Raw genomic sequence first — 17,011 nt, 5'->3', positions numbered from 1 at the left:
CTCTTGAATCGGGTGCAACCGCAACAAACAAAAAAACTAAAACATGAACAAGAAAACATCTTATAGTGACTATGTGCAAACAGAAAATCCAAAAAAAGACAGCAAAATATTGCAGAAAAAGCACCGTACACCAACGCTGTGTGCAAAATTCCCAGTGGGATGCAAGTCAAACAACAACAACTACAAGACAACTTAGATTACTCCGTACTACAACAAACAAAACACGGCCAAACCAAAAAACTTTTCAAAAATCACCAAAATAAAGCCATGAAAGCAGGATGAAGCTTTGTGGGTGGCATGAGCCACCACTGTGCCCACGAGTTTGTCACGGGGATGTGGGGCTGCTTCAAGCCGGCCACTGCACCAAAAACCCCATCGTTGTACCGCACTTCTGTGCGCCCACACTTATGCAGCACCCGCTACCACCTGCGTGCACTTTTAAATAACACTGGTCAACACACTTTTTCTGGCATAAGGTATTCCAACGGGTTTAATGTAATCTGGGGTGCTGATTCCAAATCTGGCATCAGTTTTTGTCTATCACATCAGGTTTTTGAGATATCAAATATTGCATTTTCAATAAAAACTGCAGAAGAAAAATATTAAATAAATGTGGATATCTACATAAAATGATATTATACACACTATCCTAAAAATACAGCACCATATTTTAACACTAAAGCAGTCACTGACTCGCAACAACCTGCAATCTTAATGTGTGACAGAGTTAATTTCGGGTAAAATCAATGAAAATGGGGTATGCCGATAGCATAAAAATGAGATGTGATAGAGCAAATCTGAGATCAGATTTGGAATCAGCACCCTGAAATTAGTATAAAACAGCTGCAAAAGTCCAGGCCAGAAAAAAATGTTTTTTTTGTTGACCAGTGTAATCTTGATTAACAAACTCATTTCTTTAGAACTGCTTTTTGTGTTTAGTTTGTTGTCCTTCCCCTGCACCTCCAACTAGCGCGGTTGGCTACGTACAGTGCGAAAGAAGTTCAACACGCACATACATATCCAATGCAGTCCATGTCAACCTTTTCAACGTACAACCAAATGTCCCTTTTGCCCAACGCACGGCCACTGTGCAGTCTCCATATGCGGCGGACACCGTCTCTACAAACAGCTGGGGGAGGGGGAGCGGGGGGGTGGGGGGGAGCAGGGGGGGTGGAGGGCGGGGGTCGGGGGGAGGGGGGGCAGGGTAGCCCTCCCTAGTAGAATGGAACAACTGCCCCCCCCCAAACACCTGCCCCCCCCCGAAACAGCAGGGCCACAGACTCGATTCCCGCAGCTGTCTCGTGCAAATCCCAGCGACGAGACGGACGGGATCGTCGTCGTAGTCAGCGGGGCGTTCCGTGATTGGGTCCGCCAGACTTCATCCCAAAATCATGAATGTCACGCGTACAGAGTATTCGACTGCTCTAAATTACCACGTGATAAGCCAGTTTTATTCTTTGGTTCTTTCGGTTAAGTCACGTATAAAGATAAAATAATGAATAAAATGCTATTACTTAATTTATTATTTTATCTTTATACGTGACTTCACCGAAAGAACCAACGAATAATTCCTGCAGTCACGAAAGCTCCAAAATTGAGAATAAGCCAGTTTGTTGAGCGATCATTTGTGGCCAGATCGCTTCTGAAAAATATCCATATAGCTCAGTGGGGCCTTACCTAGTAAAATAAATAAAAAATGTTTAGTTTACAGTTTTTTGAAGGCTGCCTGCTGATGTTTAAGTGCCGGGCGTCTCTCCGATACGTCCCCCGCGCCGCGTGCTGTCGTGCGGACGAGACGTCCGACGTTTTGCTCCCACGTCCTGGTGGCTTTACATATTGCAAACTACAGGGACATCGTGGCTCGTCGGATTCAACCTCCTGCCGTCTAAACAAAGACTCCGATCGCGATGCAGTTCCGAGTCACTAAATGCCTAGAATGACTTTTGCGCTGCATCTCTGCGCTAAAAATATCCATCGAGTCAATCCGCAAGTTGGCCTTCTCGATTAACGTTCATCATCGTCGTCGTTGTCAGCCATGATCAAGCCAAAGCCTCCCCCACCAGGCAACCACCATCCCTCGCGATCCGGCGATGCAATGGATCCACTTGGCACCTGCACAAGAGCCGATTTTTTTGATTTGCTCCAACTCCACGATTGGGACGTTGACGTCGGATGCCCCCCTGGGCACGCGAGCTCCACATGAACCACCGAGAGGGGGGGGGGGGTGGGAGAGGGGCCAGCATTCTGTTTTGAAGCGAGCAAAAATCGACTGGAGGCGGCTTTGACCTCCCGGGTCTCATCAGCGGAGGCGGCTTTGCTTGCCAAACAAATATCCGCCGGTTGCCGTACACGCCGTTGTGTTTTTCCCCGAAACTCTGAATTCTCCCCCCTTGTTTGTTCAGAGTCTCCCCCGCGGGACGGAGGTCACACGTTTCCCCTCCGAGGTCGTGCGTCTCTCTCCTCCTCCTCCTCCAACGACGATGACTCCGTGACAGTCACGGAACCTTTGGCCACAACAGCCGCACAATAACAACAACCGCAACAACAACAACTGCAACGGCAGCGCAGGCGATGGCGAAATTCTCAGATCGGGCTGGGCTCTCGTCCGATCATCCTAGTCACCGATGACTTTACAGATCGTCGGTTAGGATAACTCGACTCCAGGAGAACCCCTCTATATTCGCTGTGGCTAGGAGATGTTAACTACCTCGCCCGCTATACAGGAGGTCGTGGGTTCGACCCAGACCTTGACGCCTGCTGCTGTATATTTGGAGTTTGCGGTGTCTCTCTCATCATCATCACGGTGGCTCGGAGATGTTAACTTCCTCGCCTGGTATACAGGAGGTCGTGGGTTCGACCCTGACCTTGACGCCTGCTGTATATTTGGAGTTTGCGTGTCTCTCGCCCCCTGGTCGCGTGGATTTTTCTCCGGGTCCTCCGTTTATTTCCCTCTTCGTTTAGAATCAACAACGCGCGTTCAGAGCATTTGGCTGCTAGAAATTTCCGCGTGATGATGATGATGAGCCACTTCATTGAGCTATCACCTGTGGCCAGGTCGATTCTGAAAAAAGAGCTACATAGCCAAGTGGGCCTTACCTGGTGAAATAAAAAGTCTACGTGAGATATGGAGGTTGGGGGTGGAGACCACTATCACGAATCCTGTTATCCGAAATTTTATTCTTATCCGCGAGGTAAAAACATCGCAGGTAACCCCCGCGAGAGGCGATATTTACAAATTGCGCCAGGTACTCATTTGAGGCCGAGTCGACCTAGGGGAGGCCCAGAACCGGTTCAGATAATTGTCACCGGTGTTGATGGCTGTGAGCAGGGAATCAAACTCGGGTCGTTGGGTTCGTAGCGCAGCGCGCTTAATGCTGCACCACCGCGCTCCTCCGTAAAAAAAAACACAAAGACATAGATCCCCCGTATAGCCTGTGGCATAGTGTAGGGGCAAGTGCTGTTAGCGAGCACCTGTGAAGGCTCCCCTGCATACACACAAAGACAAAGAACACCCGTATAGCCTTAACAGTCTGTAGGGGCAAGTGCTGTTAGCGAGCACCTATGAAGGCCGGCACGGCACACGAGGGGGTCCAGTGGCCAGCACCACGCCCGACCGCCTTTGTCTCCCCAGTGGCGATGTTTACACACCGCACCAGGTACTCATTTGAGGTCGAGTCGACCTAGGGGAGGCCAATGACCGGTTGAGATCAACGTCACTGGTGTTGACCGTGAGCGGGGATCGAATCGACACGCCGAGAACGACGAGCTAAAGGGCAAATGCCCCGTGGGTCAGCGCGTGTGCGCCGTCTGACATTTCAGCCCAAGAATCTCAAAAACCCGAGGTGGCCCAGTGGCTCGTATGTCGTGTGCACCACGCTTGCCCCGGGAGCCTGGGTTCAACTCCTGGTGTCCGTCACCGGCTTCTCGAGTTTTTTTTGCGGGTTGGCAATTTTCAGCCTCAGTCTCCCAAATGGATGAAACGCACAGAGCCATGGACACGTCCGGGAGTGGCTCGGAGACTCGCACGGTGAGCCGGAGGACGACTTGCGTGCATCCAGTTTAAAATGGGTTCTCAAGTTTCGATTTAAAGCTGCTTTCGTGAGTGCAGGGATTCATCTTCTTGGTTCTTTCGGTAAAGTCACGTAGAAGGGAAATAATAAAATAAAATACAACAAAATAAAATACAATTCTCACGACGTTTCGGCCACAACGCAAGCAGCGTCGGACGCTGTCTTTCCGACAGCCCTGTTCTTCACCTAAGGACGGCTGCTTGTGTTGTGGCCAAAACGTCGTGAGAATTGTATTTTAATGTTTCATTTTTATTATTTTATTATTTCCCTTCTACGTGACTTTACCAAAAGAACCAAGAAGAAGTGCTCTCAAGTGTTAGAGGGCTCGAGTCAAGTCACCAAAATGACTACGCACACACACACACAACACCCCCCCCCCCCATCACATTAAATCAGAGTTCAATCCCTGACAGGTGAAGCGGTGGCTAGCGCACTACGCTACGAGAGCTGGCGGGCCCCAATTCACGGCTAACATTAGTGGCAAGCGATATCTGAACCGGTAAAGGGGGTTCCCTACCCATGTCCCCCGCTCAGCCCCGGCCACATATTTCAACAACCCACACTGACCGTTGTGGTGAAGTATGGCCCATACAACCCCCCCCCCCCCCCGCGTGCGACCGACACGGAATAGGGGAGGCCCTTCATCCAGCAGTGGATCGCCAAAGGCCATTAGATTAATTTTAAGGAACTCGATTGCGATCCGTTAAAAAAATATATGAACATATTTTCGGCCCGCAATCAAAAGTCAGAATTTGTAAGTAACGTCCGGGTGGGCTCTCACCCAATTAAATAATAAAAAAATATATATTTTTTTTAATAATAAAAATATATATTTTTTTATTATTAAAAAATATATATATTTTTTAATAATAAAAATATATATATTTTTTGTATTTAACCGATGGTAACGGCTGACATTTCTAATGTTGTGAAGGGTTAAAGGCGCAGCCGTGCAATGCCCTGCCCACTCCACCGCCGGGTGGAAGGGCCGGGGGCGCTCAAAAAGCCCCCCCCCCCACCGCCCCTCTCGACGGTAATTTGGCCTACTCTTCCACACTGGCCAGCCAGACATATTGGAGCAATTTAGAGGCGCCCACACTTTACCCCACCACACTTTACCCCACCACACTTTACCCCACCACACTTTACCCCACCACACTTTACCCCACCACACTTTACCCCACCACACTTTACCCCACCACACTTTACCCCACCACACTTTACCCCACCACACTTTACCCCACCACACTTTACCCCACCACACTTTACCCCACCACACTTTACCCCACCACACTTTACCCCACCACACTTTACCCCACCACACTTTACCCCACCACACTTTACCCCACCACACTTTACCCCACCACACTTTACCCCACCACACTTTACCCCACCACACTTTACCCCACCACACTTTACCCCACCACACTTTACCCCACCACACTTTACCCCACCACACTTTACCCCACCACACTTTACCCCACCACACTTTACCCCACCACACTTTACCCCACCACACTTTACCCCACCACACTTTACCCCACCACACTTTACCCCACCACACTTTACCCCACCACACTTTACCCCACCACACTTTACCCCACCACACTTTACCCCACCACACTTTACCCCACCACACTTTACCCCACCACACTTTACCCCACCACACTTTACCCCACCACACTTTACCCCACCACACTTTACCCCACCACACTTTACCCCACCACACTTTACCCCACCACACTTTACCCCACCACACTTTACCCCACCACACTTTACCCCACCACACTTTACCCCACCACACTTTACCCCACCACACTTTACCCCACCACACTTTACCCCACCACACTTTACCCCACCACACTTTACCCCACCACACTTTACCCCACCACACTTTACCCCACCACACTTTACCCCACCACACTTTACCCCACCACACTTTACCCCACCACACTTTACCCCACCACACTTTACCCCACCACACTTTACCCCACCACACTTTACCCCACCACACTTTACCCCACCACACTTTACCCCACCACACTTTACCCCACCACACTTTACCCCACCACACTTTACCCCACCACACTTTACCCCACCACACTTTACCCCACCACACTTTACCCCACCACACTTTACCCCACCACACTTTACCCCACCACACTTTACCCCACCACACTTTACCCCACCACACTTTACCCCACCACACTTTACCCCACCACACTTTACCCCACCACACTTTACCCCACCACACTTTACCCCACCACACTTTACCCCACCACACTTTACCCCACCACACTTTACCCCACCACACTTTACCCCACCACACTTTACCCCACCACACTTTACCCCACCACACTTTACCCCACCACACTTTACCCCACCACACTTTACCCCACCACACTTTACCCCACCACACTTTACCCCACCACACTTTACCCCACCACACTTTACCCCACCACACTTTACCCCACCACACTTTACCCCACCACACTTTACCCCACCACACTTTACCCCACCACACTTTACCCCACCACACTTTACCCCACCACACTTTACCCCACCACACTTTACCCCACCACACTTTACCCCACCACACTTTACCCCACCACACTTTACCCCACCACACTTTACCCCACCACACTTTACCCCACCACACTTTACCCCACCACACTTTACCCCACCACACTTTACCCCACCACACTTTACCCCACCACACTTTACCCCACCACACTTTACCCCACCACACTTTACCCCACCACACTTTACCCCACCACACTTTACCCCACCACACTTTACCCCACCACACTTTACCCCACCACACTTTACCCCACCACACTTTACCCCACCACACTTTACCCCACCACACTTTACCCCACCACACTTTACCCCACCACACTTTACCCCACCACACGTGACCTGCCGTACGACTAACTTGGGGCGCAGCCACTTATCCTGCTGGGTCTATGTGCATGCATGTTGTATGCGTGTTGTATGCGTGTTGTATGCATGTTGTATGCATGTTGAATTTCTTTGGCACTGCACGTAGTGCTAATCGGAGGTGGACAGAGGCGGTGGAATTGGGCAGGGAGGGGGGGTGGTGAAATAAACTTGCCCCACAGTCTCAACTACCACGCTGGGTGATTGATTTGAACCGGTGACCTCTGGATTGCCATTACAGTGGCCCAACCGTTACCCCCCCACGACAGAATCGCCCCCCGCCCCCCGCCCCCCATCACGATGCGTCTAACGTTACAGGCATCACGCTGTGCCACGGGGGGGGGGGGGGAAGTATTGTCTTACGTAACGCCACGCATCACGTCCGCCCGCTCAGACCACCATTCGTCTCTTCATTGCACCCTTGGCAAAGGCGCCACGCGGCTCGTGAAGTGCTGACGAGCGAACAATCCATGGCACCAAGGTGGCATGATAATGAGCGCTCCCCCCAAAAAAAAGCACGCAATGCGGAGGCAGACGTGGCCAACGAGCCCCCCCCCCCCAACCCCACCCCCCTCCACCGTTGGCACGACGACGAAATACTTAACCCAATATCGCGACGGTTCGTCGTCGTTTAAATTTCGATTTAAAGCTTTCGTGACTGCAGGGATTCATCTTCTTGGTTCTTTCGGTAAAGTCACGTAGAATGGAAATAATAAAATAATAAAACATAATAAAATAATTCTCACGACGTTTCGGCCACAACGCAAGCAGCCGTCCTCAGGTGAAGAACAGGACTTATCGTCTTATCGACAGACAGGTCTTATCATCTTCTCGACAGACCTGTTCTTCACCTGAGGACGGCTGCTTGCGTTGTGGCCGAAACGTCGTGAGAATTATTATTTTTTTATTTTTTATTTTTATTTAATCATTTCCATTCTACGTGATGACTTTACCGAAAGAACCAAGAAGAAGGTTTGTCGTCGATTTCTGGGTCGGATCGCCGCCGCGCGAGTGAAATGTCGCATTGCCGTACGCCCCCCCGCCCCCTCTTCCTCGTCCCACCCGACACGGGCCAGCTGATGGGAGCTGCGACGTGATGAGCGGAACTCGCCGAGTGGTTTTCCGCTCCCAACAACACGGGCCACGTGCGTGCCCCATTTAATTGCTGGAAATCGATTTGTCGCCGCAATCGCTGGTCAGGGTTGTTCGTCCCGCGACAAGCCCAATGAGTTGTCCGTGTCGGGCAGGGTTAAGGGCAGAGGTCGCAAACGGGTTTGAATTCCTTACCCGTATCCGTACCCGGCCGCACCAGCGTCGCAAACGGGTACCCGTACCCGGCCGGGTATGGGTAGAATACGGGTATCGGGTACCTGATTGCGACCTCTGGGATGAAGCCATGTTGCAGGCGTGGGTGGGTTGATTCTAGGAACTTGAATTGTGAGAAGAGACAAGACGTTGGGAAATGAGTGACAAACGGTGACTCACCAGTGACTCACGGCCGACCTGTACCCGTACCCGGCCGCACCAGGGTCGCAAACGGGTACCCGTACCCGTACCCGGCCGGGTACGGGTAGCCGGGTGTCGGGTAGGGTACGGGTATCGGGTACCCGGTTGCGACCTCTGGTTAGGGGCCTTCAGGACACAGCATTCTACTTACGTGGTCGGACCCAGAAATCGACTGTGAATCGCAGCGAAACAATAATCGTGCGATATCTGGGTGCCCCCCCCCCCCCCCCCCCGTAATCGTCACGTCAGGTTTTGCAAATGATACACGCTTGTTTGAATGTTAAATGTTTACCCTGTAAACTCACTTGAGATGCAGCATCCATCACGTTTGCAAGGCACGTGAAGGTCGGGGCTTATTTGTCCATTTCTTTTTCAACCGGGCGACGAAAAAACTCAAGGAAGGGCCCAGGAGTGATCCCGAGCCACGAAATTGACGAAACATTTGTCTTATTAAAAAAATGTTATAATTAAAAGCTATCGAGCAAACAGAAATCAGTGCAAAAACAACAGCGTTACCTGGGTAAAAATTATTAATTCAATCGTAAATTATCATTCCTCGTTTTTACGTTTAATTCGCATTTAATTTCTCGGTGAAACATTTGTTTTAAGAAAACTGTCAGTTAAAGTTGCAACGAAATGGCGAAATTAAGTGCTTTGCAAAATGTCCGTCAGAGTAATTCACATTTGGGCGCTTCTCCAACACCGCGACGATCGCGGTTAATTTCGTGATGTCCTGTATCGCTGGCAGCAACGTGCGTTACGAGCGTCAAAAACATCGCTTGCGTTACAATCAACAGAAGGCATACGTTGAGCAAGACCGCAGACGAACAACTTCTAATCTTTCTTCGTACCAGACGTACAGCAAAAGTGCACAAACAAAGCGATCAAAATGTGACACCGTAGAGAAAATTCACCTGGTGATAATTGTCATATCGCGTAAATACGACACCGCCCATACCGTGAAACGTGATATCGTGTCCAACAACAAAGACGAGCGATTGTGGCGGTGCAAACCAAACGAGGACCTAAAGCGTAAAAACCCAGAGACACACAGAAACATAAAGACTCGTAGAAATACAGAGACTCAAAGAGACACACACGGATACATAGAGACCCTTAAAGATACTTTAAGGACAAGCCACAATCGTGGGATTGTGGCCAAGCAACCCAAACCACAGCCCAAATAGTAAACCCATAGAGACACAGAGAAACATAGAAACACATGGAGATACATCCTGGCCCACAGAGATACATAGACACCCATAGAGATGCATTCAGGACAAGCCACAGGAGTGCGATTGTGTCCACGCAACCCAAACCATGCCCCAAGAAGTAAACACAGAGACACATGGAGATACACAGCAGCTCACAGAGATACGTAGAGACCCATAGAGACCCATAGAGACACGCAACCCAAACAAATGGACGACATAATAAACCGCTGACGTCTACGTTCCTTCAGTGGAGGAGGATTGTCAAAACGACACCAAACTCTCAACCGAAGCCCTCTCGTGCCAAGCCGACCTCGACAATGGCATCGAGTCTCCCGAATATACGGGGTGCTTCTAAATGTCTTTACTGGTAGGAACCTCCTGGTTACACCAGCCCACAGGGGATTATTGTGTCCGTCGTGCAGGGAGGGGCTGGGTGGGAAGGGAGGGGCTGGGTGGGGAGGGAGGGGCTGGGTGCGGAGGGGAGGATGGGGAGGGGCTGGGTGGGGAAGGGAGGGTGGGGAGGGGAGGGTGAGAAGGGGCTGGGTGGGGCTGGGTGGGGGGGTGGGAGGGGTGGGGCTGGGTGGGGTGGGGAGGGGCTGGGTGGGGAGGGTGAGAAGGGGCTGGGTGGGAAGGGTGGGGAGGGGCTGGGTGGGGAGGGGCTGGGTGGGGAGGGTGGGGCTGGGTGGGGGGTGGGAGGGGTGGGGCTGGGTGGGGTGGGGCTGGGTGGGGAGGGGCTAGTCACCCCGTGGTGCCCTTATAAAACTCAACGTTTAACCTACTCACGCCGGCTTGTGCCCACCCTCACAGTCGGGCATATTTGCGGAATACACCACGCCGCCGTTGACCCTGGCCATTGACCGAGCAACCCAACGTTCCTACCAGCTCCCTCCGCAGGAATGTGTTCACACTTCTGATCATTTGCAACAACACCACAAGCAATGTGTTGCCTCCGGGCTCTGAAAACCACCTGGAGAAGATTCCAGGCGTAGCGTTGACAATAATGGCGAACGAATGAGACTAGGCTCTAAAGAAAGCGGTCTGGTGTGGATCAATCAGTTTCAAAGACAATGCATTATCATCTACTACCAGAGCACTTTGTTTTGCATGTTCACCACAATTTTATGTGGTTAATGCAGACATGAATCCTTGCAAAAGGTTTCAGTTTGGCGTTTAAACATCTTAACACAACTGTTTTATTGCCAGAAAGGGTAAAACCTATGCTTATATAATTGGAGACTCTTGACTTTTGAAAGCTATTAACATGCATTTGTTATCACATTAAAATGTATATTATATGTTCTAGATTTGAAGCTTTCGTGACTGCAAGGATTCATATTCTTAGGTTTCTTTCGGTAAAGTCACGTGGGTGAAAAATAAAATAAAAAATAAATAATAAAAATACTAATAGAAATACAATTATAAATCACGACGTTTCGGAGGCAACATGATGACGGAGACTTGTGTTGCCTCCGAAACGTCGTGATTTATTATTTTATTTCTATTATTATTAATATTATTTGCTTCATTTTTTACCTATTATATTTCGATTTAAAGCTTTCGTGACTGCAGGGATTCATCTTCTTGGTTCTTTCGGTAAAGTCACGTAGAATGGAAATAAATAATAAAATAATAAAAATAAAACGTAATAAAATATTTTATCATGTTTTCTTTTTATTAAGAAGACTATATTATATATTATTTTTCCATTAAACACGATAGTCGCATGTATGTGTTCACATTTTTTTTTAAGCACACTGTATTTGCTGGCCTGACCCAAGTACAGAACACGCAGTCAACCCCGGACATCTTCTTGGTTCTTTCGGTAAAGTCACGTAGAATGGAAATAATAAAATAATAATAATATAACAATGAATCTGTCTACTCGACAGACCTGCTCTCCACCTGAGGACGGCTGCTTGCGTTGTGGCCGAAACGTCGTGAGAATTATTTTATTATGTTTTATTTTTATTATTTTATTATTTCCATTCTACGTGACTTTACCGAAAGAACCAAGAAGATGAATCCCTGCAGTCACGAAAGCTTTAAATCATTATTTTATCATGTTTTATTTGTATTATTGTATTACTTCCATTCTACGTGACTTTACCGAAAAAACCAAGAAGATTAATCCCTGCAGTCACAAAAGCTTTAAATCGAAACCCCGAACCTTACAACATTCCCGACCCACGTCGCGTGGCGCTCATCAGCAAGCCACGACCACTTCATCATGGGACCTCCTTTGCCAGTACCAAAATATACTAATAGGGGTTTTCCCCTTTTTCTGACAACAAAACTGACACCTTTTGCAAGGAATCATGCTTACATTAACCACAATACTTGCAGTCAAATGCAAACAAAAAACAATACTCTGATAATGTATGCATTGTCTTTGAAACTGATTGGTCCACACCAGAGACAGCTTTCTTTGGAGCCTAGTCTCATATGGTGTTCGACCAGATGACGCGAAAAGGCGCACAGTTCAAAGACAACGCACTACCAGAGTAATGAGAGCTCGGGGTGAGCAGCTACATAATGGGACCTCCTTTGCCAGCACCAACATATACTCATAGGGGGTTTCCCCTTTTTTCTACCACGGCCACTTCTCAACGCGGTTGCCAGCATGCGTTGAAGCCCCGGTGGTGAGATGACGCAGCACCAGGGAAGCATCAACGGAGGAGCCGGGCTCGCGGGACCACGACCTCTCCTGGGACGTCCCCTTCGTGGAAGTTGCCCGTCAAATGTCAGCGGCTCCGTGATGAGCGCCAAGGGCGGTGAAACCAACCGGAGCCCGCCCATTGCAATGGACGATTTGTCTCACGGGAGGAAGATCCGTGACGTTTTGTTCGATTTCGTCGTTTGCTTTTCAGCGGCAACTCCGATCACGAGGCGGCCTTGTAGCTGGGCAAAGCGCGTCAAACAGTTCAGGGTCGCGATTCGGATGGTGCAGCAACGCGTCCAAAACCTTTCTTGATCGCGGGAGAGAAACGCGGCGTTGATGAACGTCCTCAGGTGAAGTGTCGGGGTTTTACCCCGACCCAGTGCCGGATGACCCTAGTAGCATAAGTAGCTACATGTGCAGTAGCTACTACATATGTAGTACATATGTAGTAGCTACTGCACTTTCAAGGGCCCCACGCTAAATGCTTTCAAGCTATCAATTCCGGTTCAGTGATTCTGCACTTGCTCTATTACTATAGTACTATACCGCCTTCAACTTTTACGAATGAACCGGGTGTTTAAGGTTAGCAATTTGTCGTATTATCTGGCTGTATAGCAAATGAAAAAATACAATTACTTTACTACGCAAGTTAAACATTTACGTGTTTTAATGTTTGTTTTATTTAGGGCCTCTTCATAACATATGCTACAGGCCCTGCACTAGCTTAATCCGGCACTGCCCCCACCCACGTTGGGATGATGCCACTGAGTTTTCTGTGGGTGTGATAGATCATCGTCGGACTCGTTCCATAAATAATCCGCGTTATTGAAACCGCAGGGAGGTCACCGTTCCAAAATGACACCTCCCCCCCCCCCACACATATGGTTCAGATGCCCTTTGTGAATTTGACCGAGGTGTCCGTGTGACACGTACATTTGAAGATACACGGTGACCACGAAGCACCTCTCTCGTGCGTTAAGCTTCGGGTGAGAGGAGTTACCGAGGCAGAACAATGCACGGTTTGTCAACGCAGACGAACCTACGTTCATACTCTTTGGTTCTTTCGGTAAAGTCACGTAGGTATAAAATATAACTAAATAAATCACGACGTTTCGATTGCAACACAAGCAATCATCATCAGGTGGGTAAAGCACAGCAATACATTTTTTTTGCGGAAACTTTCAAATCTAGATTGAACCTACGTCCGCTATCAAACCGGGTAACCGTCACAACCAGCCGGGCCAGAAAGCCAACAGAATGGCCAATTAGCCCAAAAACCTCAACATCTCCATCTGCCAACTCTGCAACAATCAGAGTTAATCAAACCACCACCATCCCACCAAACCAACCATTCACCGATCCAACTGGCCACTTACCCAAGCAGCTATACAACCCAGCAACGGATTACACAATCACCCAGCAAGTCACATGCAAGATGCAACCAACCAGCCAATTAACTAATCAACTACCCAACCGCCTTACTAATCCACAATGCAACCAGTCAGCCAGCCAGGCTAATAACAAACTGTGGAGACAATCGATCAATCAGCCATACGACCAATCAGCCATTCAACCAATCAGCCATTCAACCAATCAGCCAGACAGCCAGCCATGCTAATAACAAACTGTGTAGCCAATCGATCAACCAGCCAATCGACCAATCAGCCATACGACCAATCAGCCAGCCAGCCATGCCACAAAACAAACCGGCACAATTAACACTGAACAATTCAACCAATAAACCACTCGGCCACAACGCAGTCAATTGATTCTGAATGATGCCCCCCCCCACTCACCGCTGACCACGTGCTTGAGCCGCGCGTATTGCTGCCTCAGGAACTCTGGCTTCTGCTGCGGGGCTGTCATGTCGTCACCACCTCCACCACCACCTCCACCTCCACCACCACCTCCACCTTCTGCCATTGGGGTCGAGCAGGACGTGAACGGGCTGACGTGGGGACATTGCCCCATGGGGCCACCAGTGCCGACGAGACCGGAGCCACGGCTCTGCATTCGTGTCTGCTGGTGAATGTGTCCACAGTGGTGGTGGTGGTGGTTGTTGCCATTGTGCTGCTGCTGATGTTGATGGCAATGGTAATTCCTCTGCTGTTGCTGCTGCTGCTGATGATGTTGATGGTGGTGATGTTGGCGATGGGTGCTGGACACGTTGTCGGAAGAGTGCCCACCGCTAGCGGCCACGCTCAAGATGTGACAGCTCCTGGAAGCTGCCGTCCTGTAGACGGCACGAAGGGCTCCAACAGGGGGCATGGCGACTCGCTGAGATCCGTGGTGGTGTAGGGGAGCAACCGCGCCTGTGTGTGTGTGTGCGCTGAACTTCTTTCGCTCCCTACGTAGCCCAGCCAAGCGGGCTATTATGGGAGTGTGTCCGAGCTAAGCGAGGGTTTGTGAGTGGAACGAGGGCGCATTTACGAGTCTGCGCGTGTGTGCTTTCGGCCTATGTGGGTGTGGATTAGGTTGTGTGTGCGCGTGTGTCGGTCTGTGTGCTAGTGGAGTGTACGTCGGAGTGTGCGCGTTAAGTACTTGCAGTATTACTTGGGGAGGAGGTGCCGTGGATCGAGTGTCGCATGGAATGTACGGCGAACTTCTTTCGCACCGTACGTAGCCGGCGGTGCTGATCGGAAGTGCGGTGCACCGAGTGTTGGTGAGTGGTGACGCTGAGCGTGCGTGTGTGGTGGATCGCGTGTATCGGTGAGTGTGCGTTAGAGCGTGTGTGTGTGTGTCTCTCGGTCTCTGTGTGTGTCTCGGTCTCTGTGTGTGTCTCTGTCTGTGTGTGTGTCTCTCTGTGTGTCTCTGTCTCTCTGCGTCTCTGTGTGTGTCTCTCTCCGTGTCTCTGTGTCTCTCTCCGTCTCTGTGTGTGTGTCTCTCTCCGTCTGTCTCTCTCTCTGTGTGTCTCTCTCTCCAACCCACGCCGACTAAAGCCGGCACCGGCGTGAACCAGCCTTATAATAGCCACTGGCCACGTCACGGCCACACACTCACGCCCACCGCCCGCGTTTAACCCCTTCGGCTCACAGACTCTGCCTTTAAAGTCAGGACCGCCACCCCGTGGTGTAGGAACTTAGCCACTGGGGAGACAAAGGCGGCCGGGCGTGGTGACGACCACGCCACAAAAGCCCCCTTCGTGTGCCGTGCCGGCCTTTCATAGTTCTGCTGCTGCTGCTTCTCTTTAGCAGCACTTGCCCCAAGCATACTCTTAGTTCTTTCGGTGAAGTCACGTAGGTAAAAAATGAAATTAAAATAAAAACTCATTTTGTTACCTACGTGACTTTACCGAAAGAACTAAGAGTATGAATCCTTGCAGTCACGAAAGCTTCAAATCTAGAATTGCCCCCAGCAGTATGTTAAAGCTATACGGGGGATCTTTGTTGTTTGTGCAGTGATGAATGTAATACGTTGCACTTGATGCATAGGTGGTTGTTGTGGTCTGTGACACGTCTAGGTTGCCTCGGTCTTCAAAAATATACATTAGTCGGAGGTCAACTTAATTATTGCAGAGTGGTTGTGGTCGTGCCGGTGGTGATTTTTGTTTATTGGTGGGTTGTGATGATGGGTGGTGGTTGCGGTGGTTGTGATGGTGGTGGTGGTGGTGGTTGTAGTGGTGCTATTGGTTTGTTGTGGTCGTGTTGGTTATATTGCTGTGGTGATTGACTTTTCGTTTTGATTGGTTGTGATGTTGGTGTGTGACGCACCTAGGTCGGCTCGGCCTAAAATGCACGTAGCACTTGTTGCATTGGTGGTGGTGCTGCTCACGAAGTTTGCGGCAATTGTGTTGGTTGTGGTAGTTGTGGCTGTTGTGGCGATGATGATGATGGTGGTGGTGGTGTTGGTTTGTGGCACACCTGGGTGAACTTAGCATGAAATAAAATAAGTACAATCGCACGTATTGAAATAGTTGCGGTTGTGGTGATGGCTGGTTGGTTGTGATGTTGATGGTGGTTGCATTTGAGGTTCTTTTGGTGATGCGTGTTATGTGGTGGTGGTTATGGTGTTAATTTCTGCTGGTGGTTATGATAGCGTTAATTGCTGATGGTAAAAATTGAGGTTTGTGGCGGTGATGGCTGTGGGCGTTATTGTGGTGATGGTTGTCCTGTTTTTCTCATTTGTCCGACCCCACGCTTCTCGGATTAGCATGGTTGGCTACGTACGGCGCGAAAGAAGTCTAACGTACACACCTTTTGTCTTTCTACCTCGGTAATAATTCCAAGCACGTATCTGCCCGTGCCAATATGTGCAACATTTCAATTTTTTTGTTCAGTTCTCTTAACGAACGACTTTGCATCTCTACGGTAATTTCCGTTGGGCCGGTGGTGGAAATTCCACATTCCTATGGCGGGTGCGGATTTCTACCCAGAGTGTTGCTTGATAATAATAAAATGCTTTTACGCATACGGTTGGAATGCACGTGCGGTCAATCGACGCTGGTTTTCGTCAACCCCAAGTGCGGGCACAGACAATGTTTTATTTACACGCTTTCTTTAATGAACTCTGTTGTCGTTGTTGTATCCTCTGAAAATCTTGCAACTCAATTTTAACCCACTTCCAAATGTGCTATCGACTGCAAACTTGGTATACTCATGTCATACCGATGACTATAATTATAT

At 49.5% G+C, this 17,011-nt stretch overlaps 1 protein-coding gene across 2 annotated transcripts in view; it reads right to left on the bottom strand.

Moving 5' to 3' along the window:
* Positions 1-15,305, bottom strand: part of LOC144945594 (5'-nucleotidase domain-containing protein 3-like) — a 71,506-nt gene extending 56,201 nt beyond the window's left edge. For both annotated transcript variants that reach the window (XM_078874086.1, XM_078874084.1), the window contains exon 1: positions 14,186-15,305. In XM_078874086.1, the coding sequence (XP_078730212.1) occupies positions 14,186-14,657 (472 nt within the window). In that variant the 5' untranslated portion in view covers positions 14,658-15,305. The remainder of the gene's footprint in view (positions 1-14,185) is intronic.
* Positions 15,306-17,011: the final 1,706 nt, after the last annotated feature.

Source organism: Lampetra fluviatilis, chromosome 38 (assembly GCF_964198595.1).
Source record: "Lampetra fluviatilis chromosome 38, kcLamFluv1.1, whole genome shotgun sequence".
Taxonomy (NCBI): domain Eukaryota; kingdom Metazoa; phylum Chordata; class Hyperoartia; order Petromyzontiformes; family Petromyzontidae; genus Lampetra; species Lampetra fluviatilis.
Note: the sequence above shows the minus strand (reverse complement) of the source record. Positions and strands in the feature narration are given on the sequence as shown.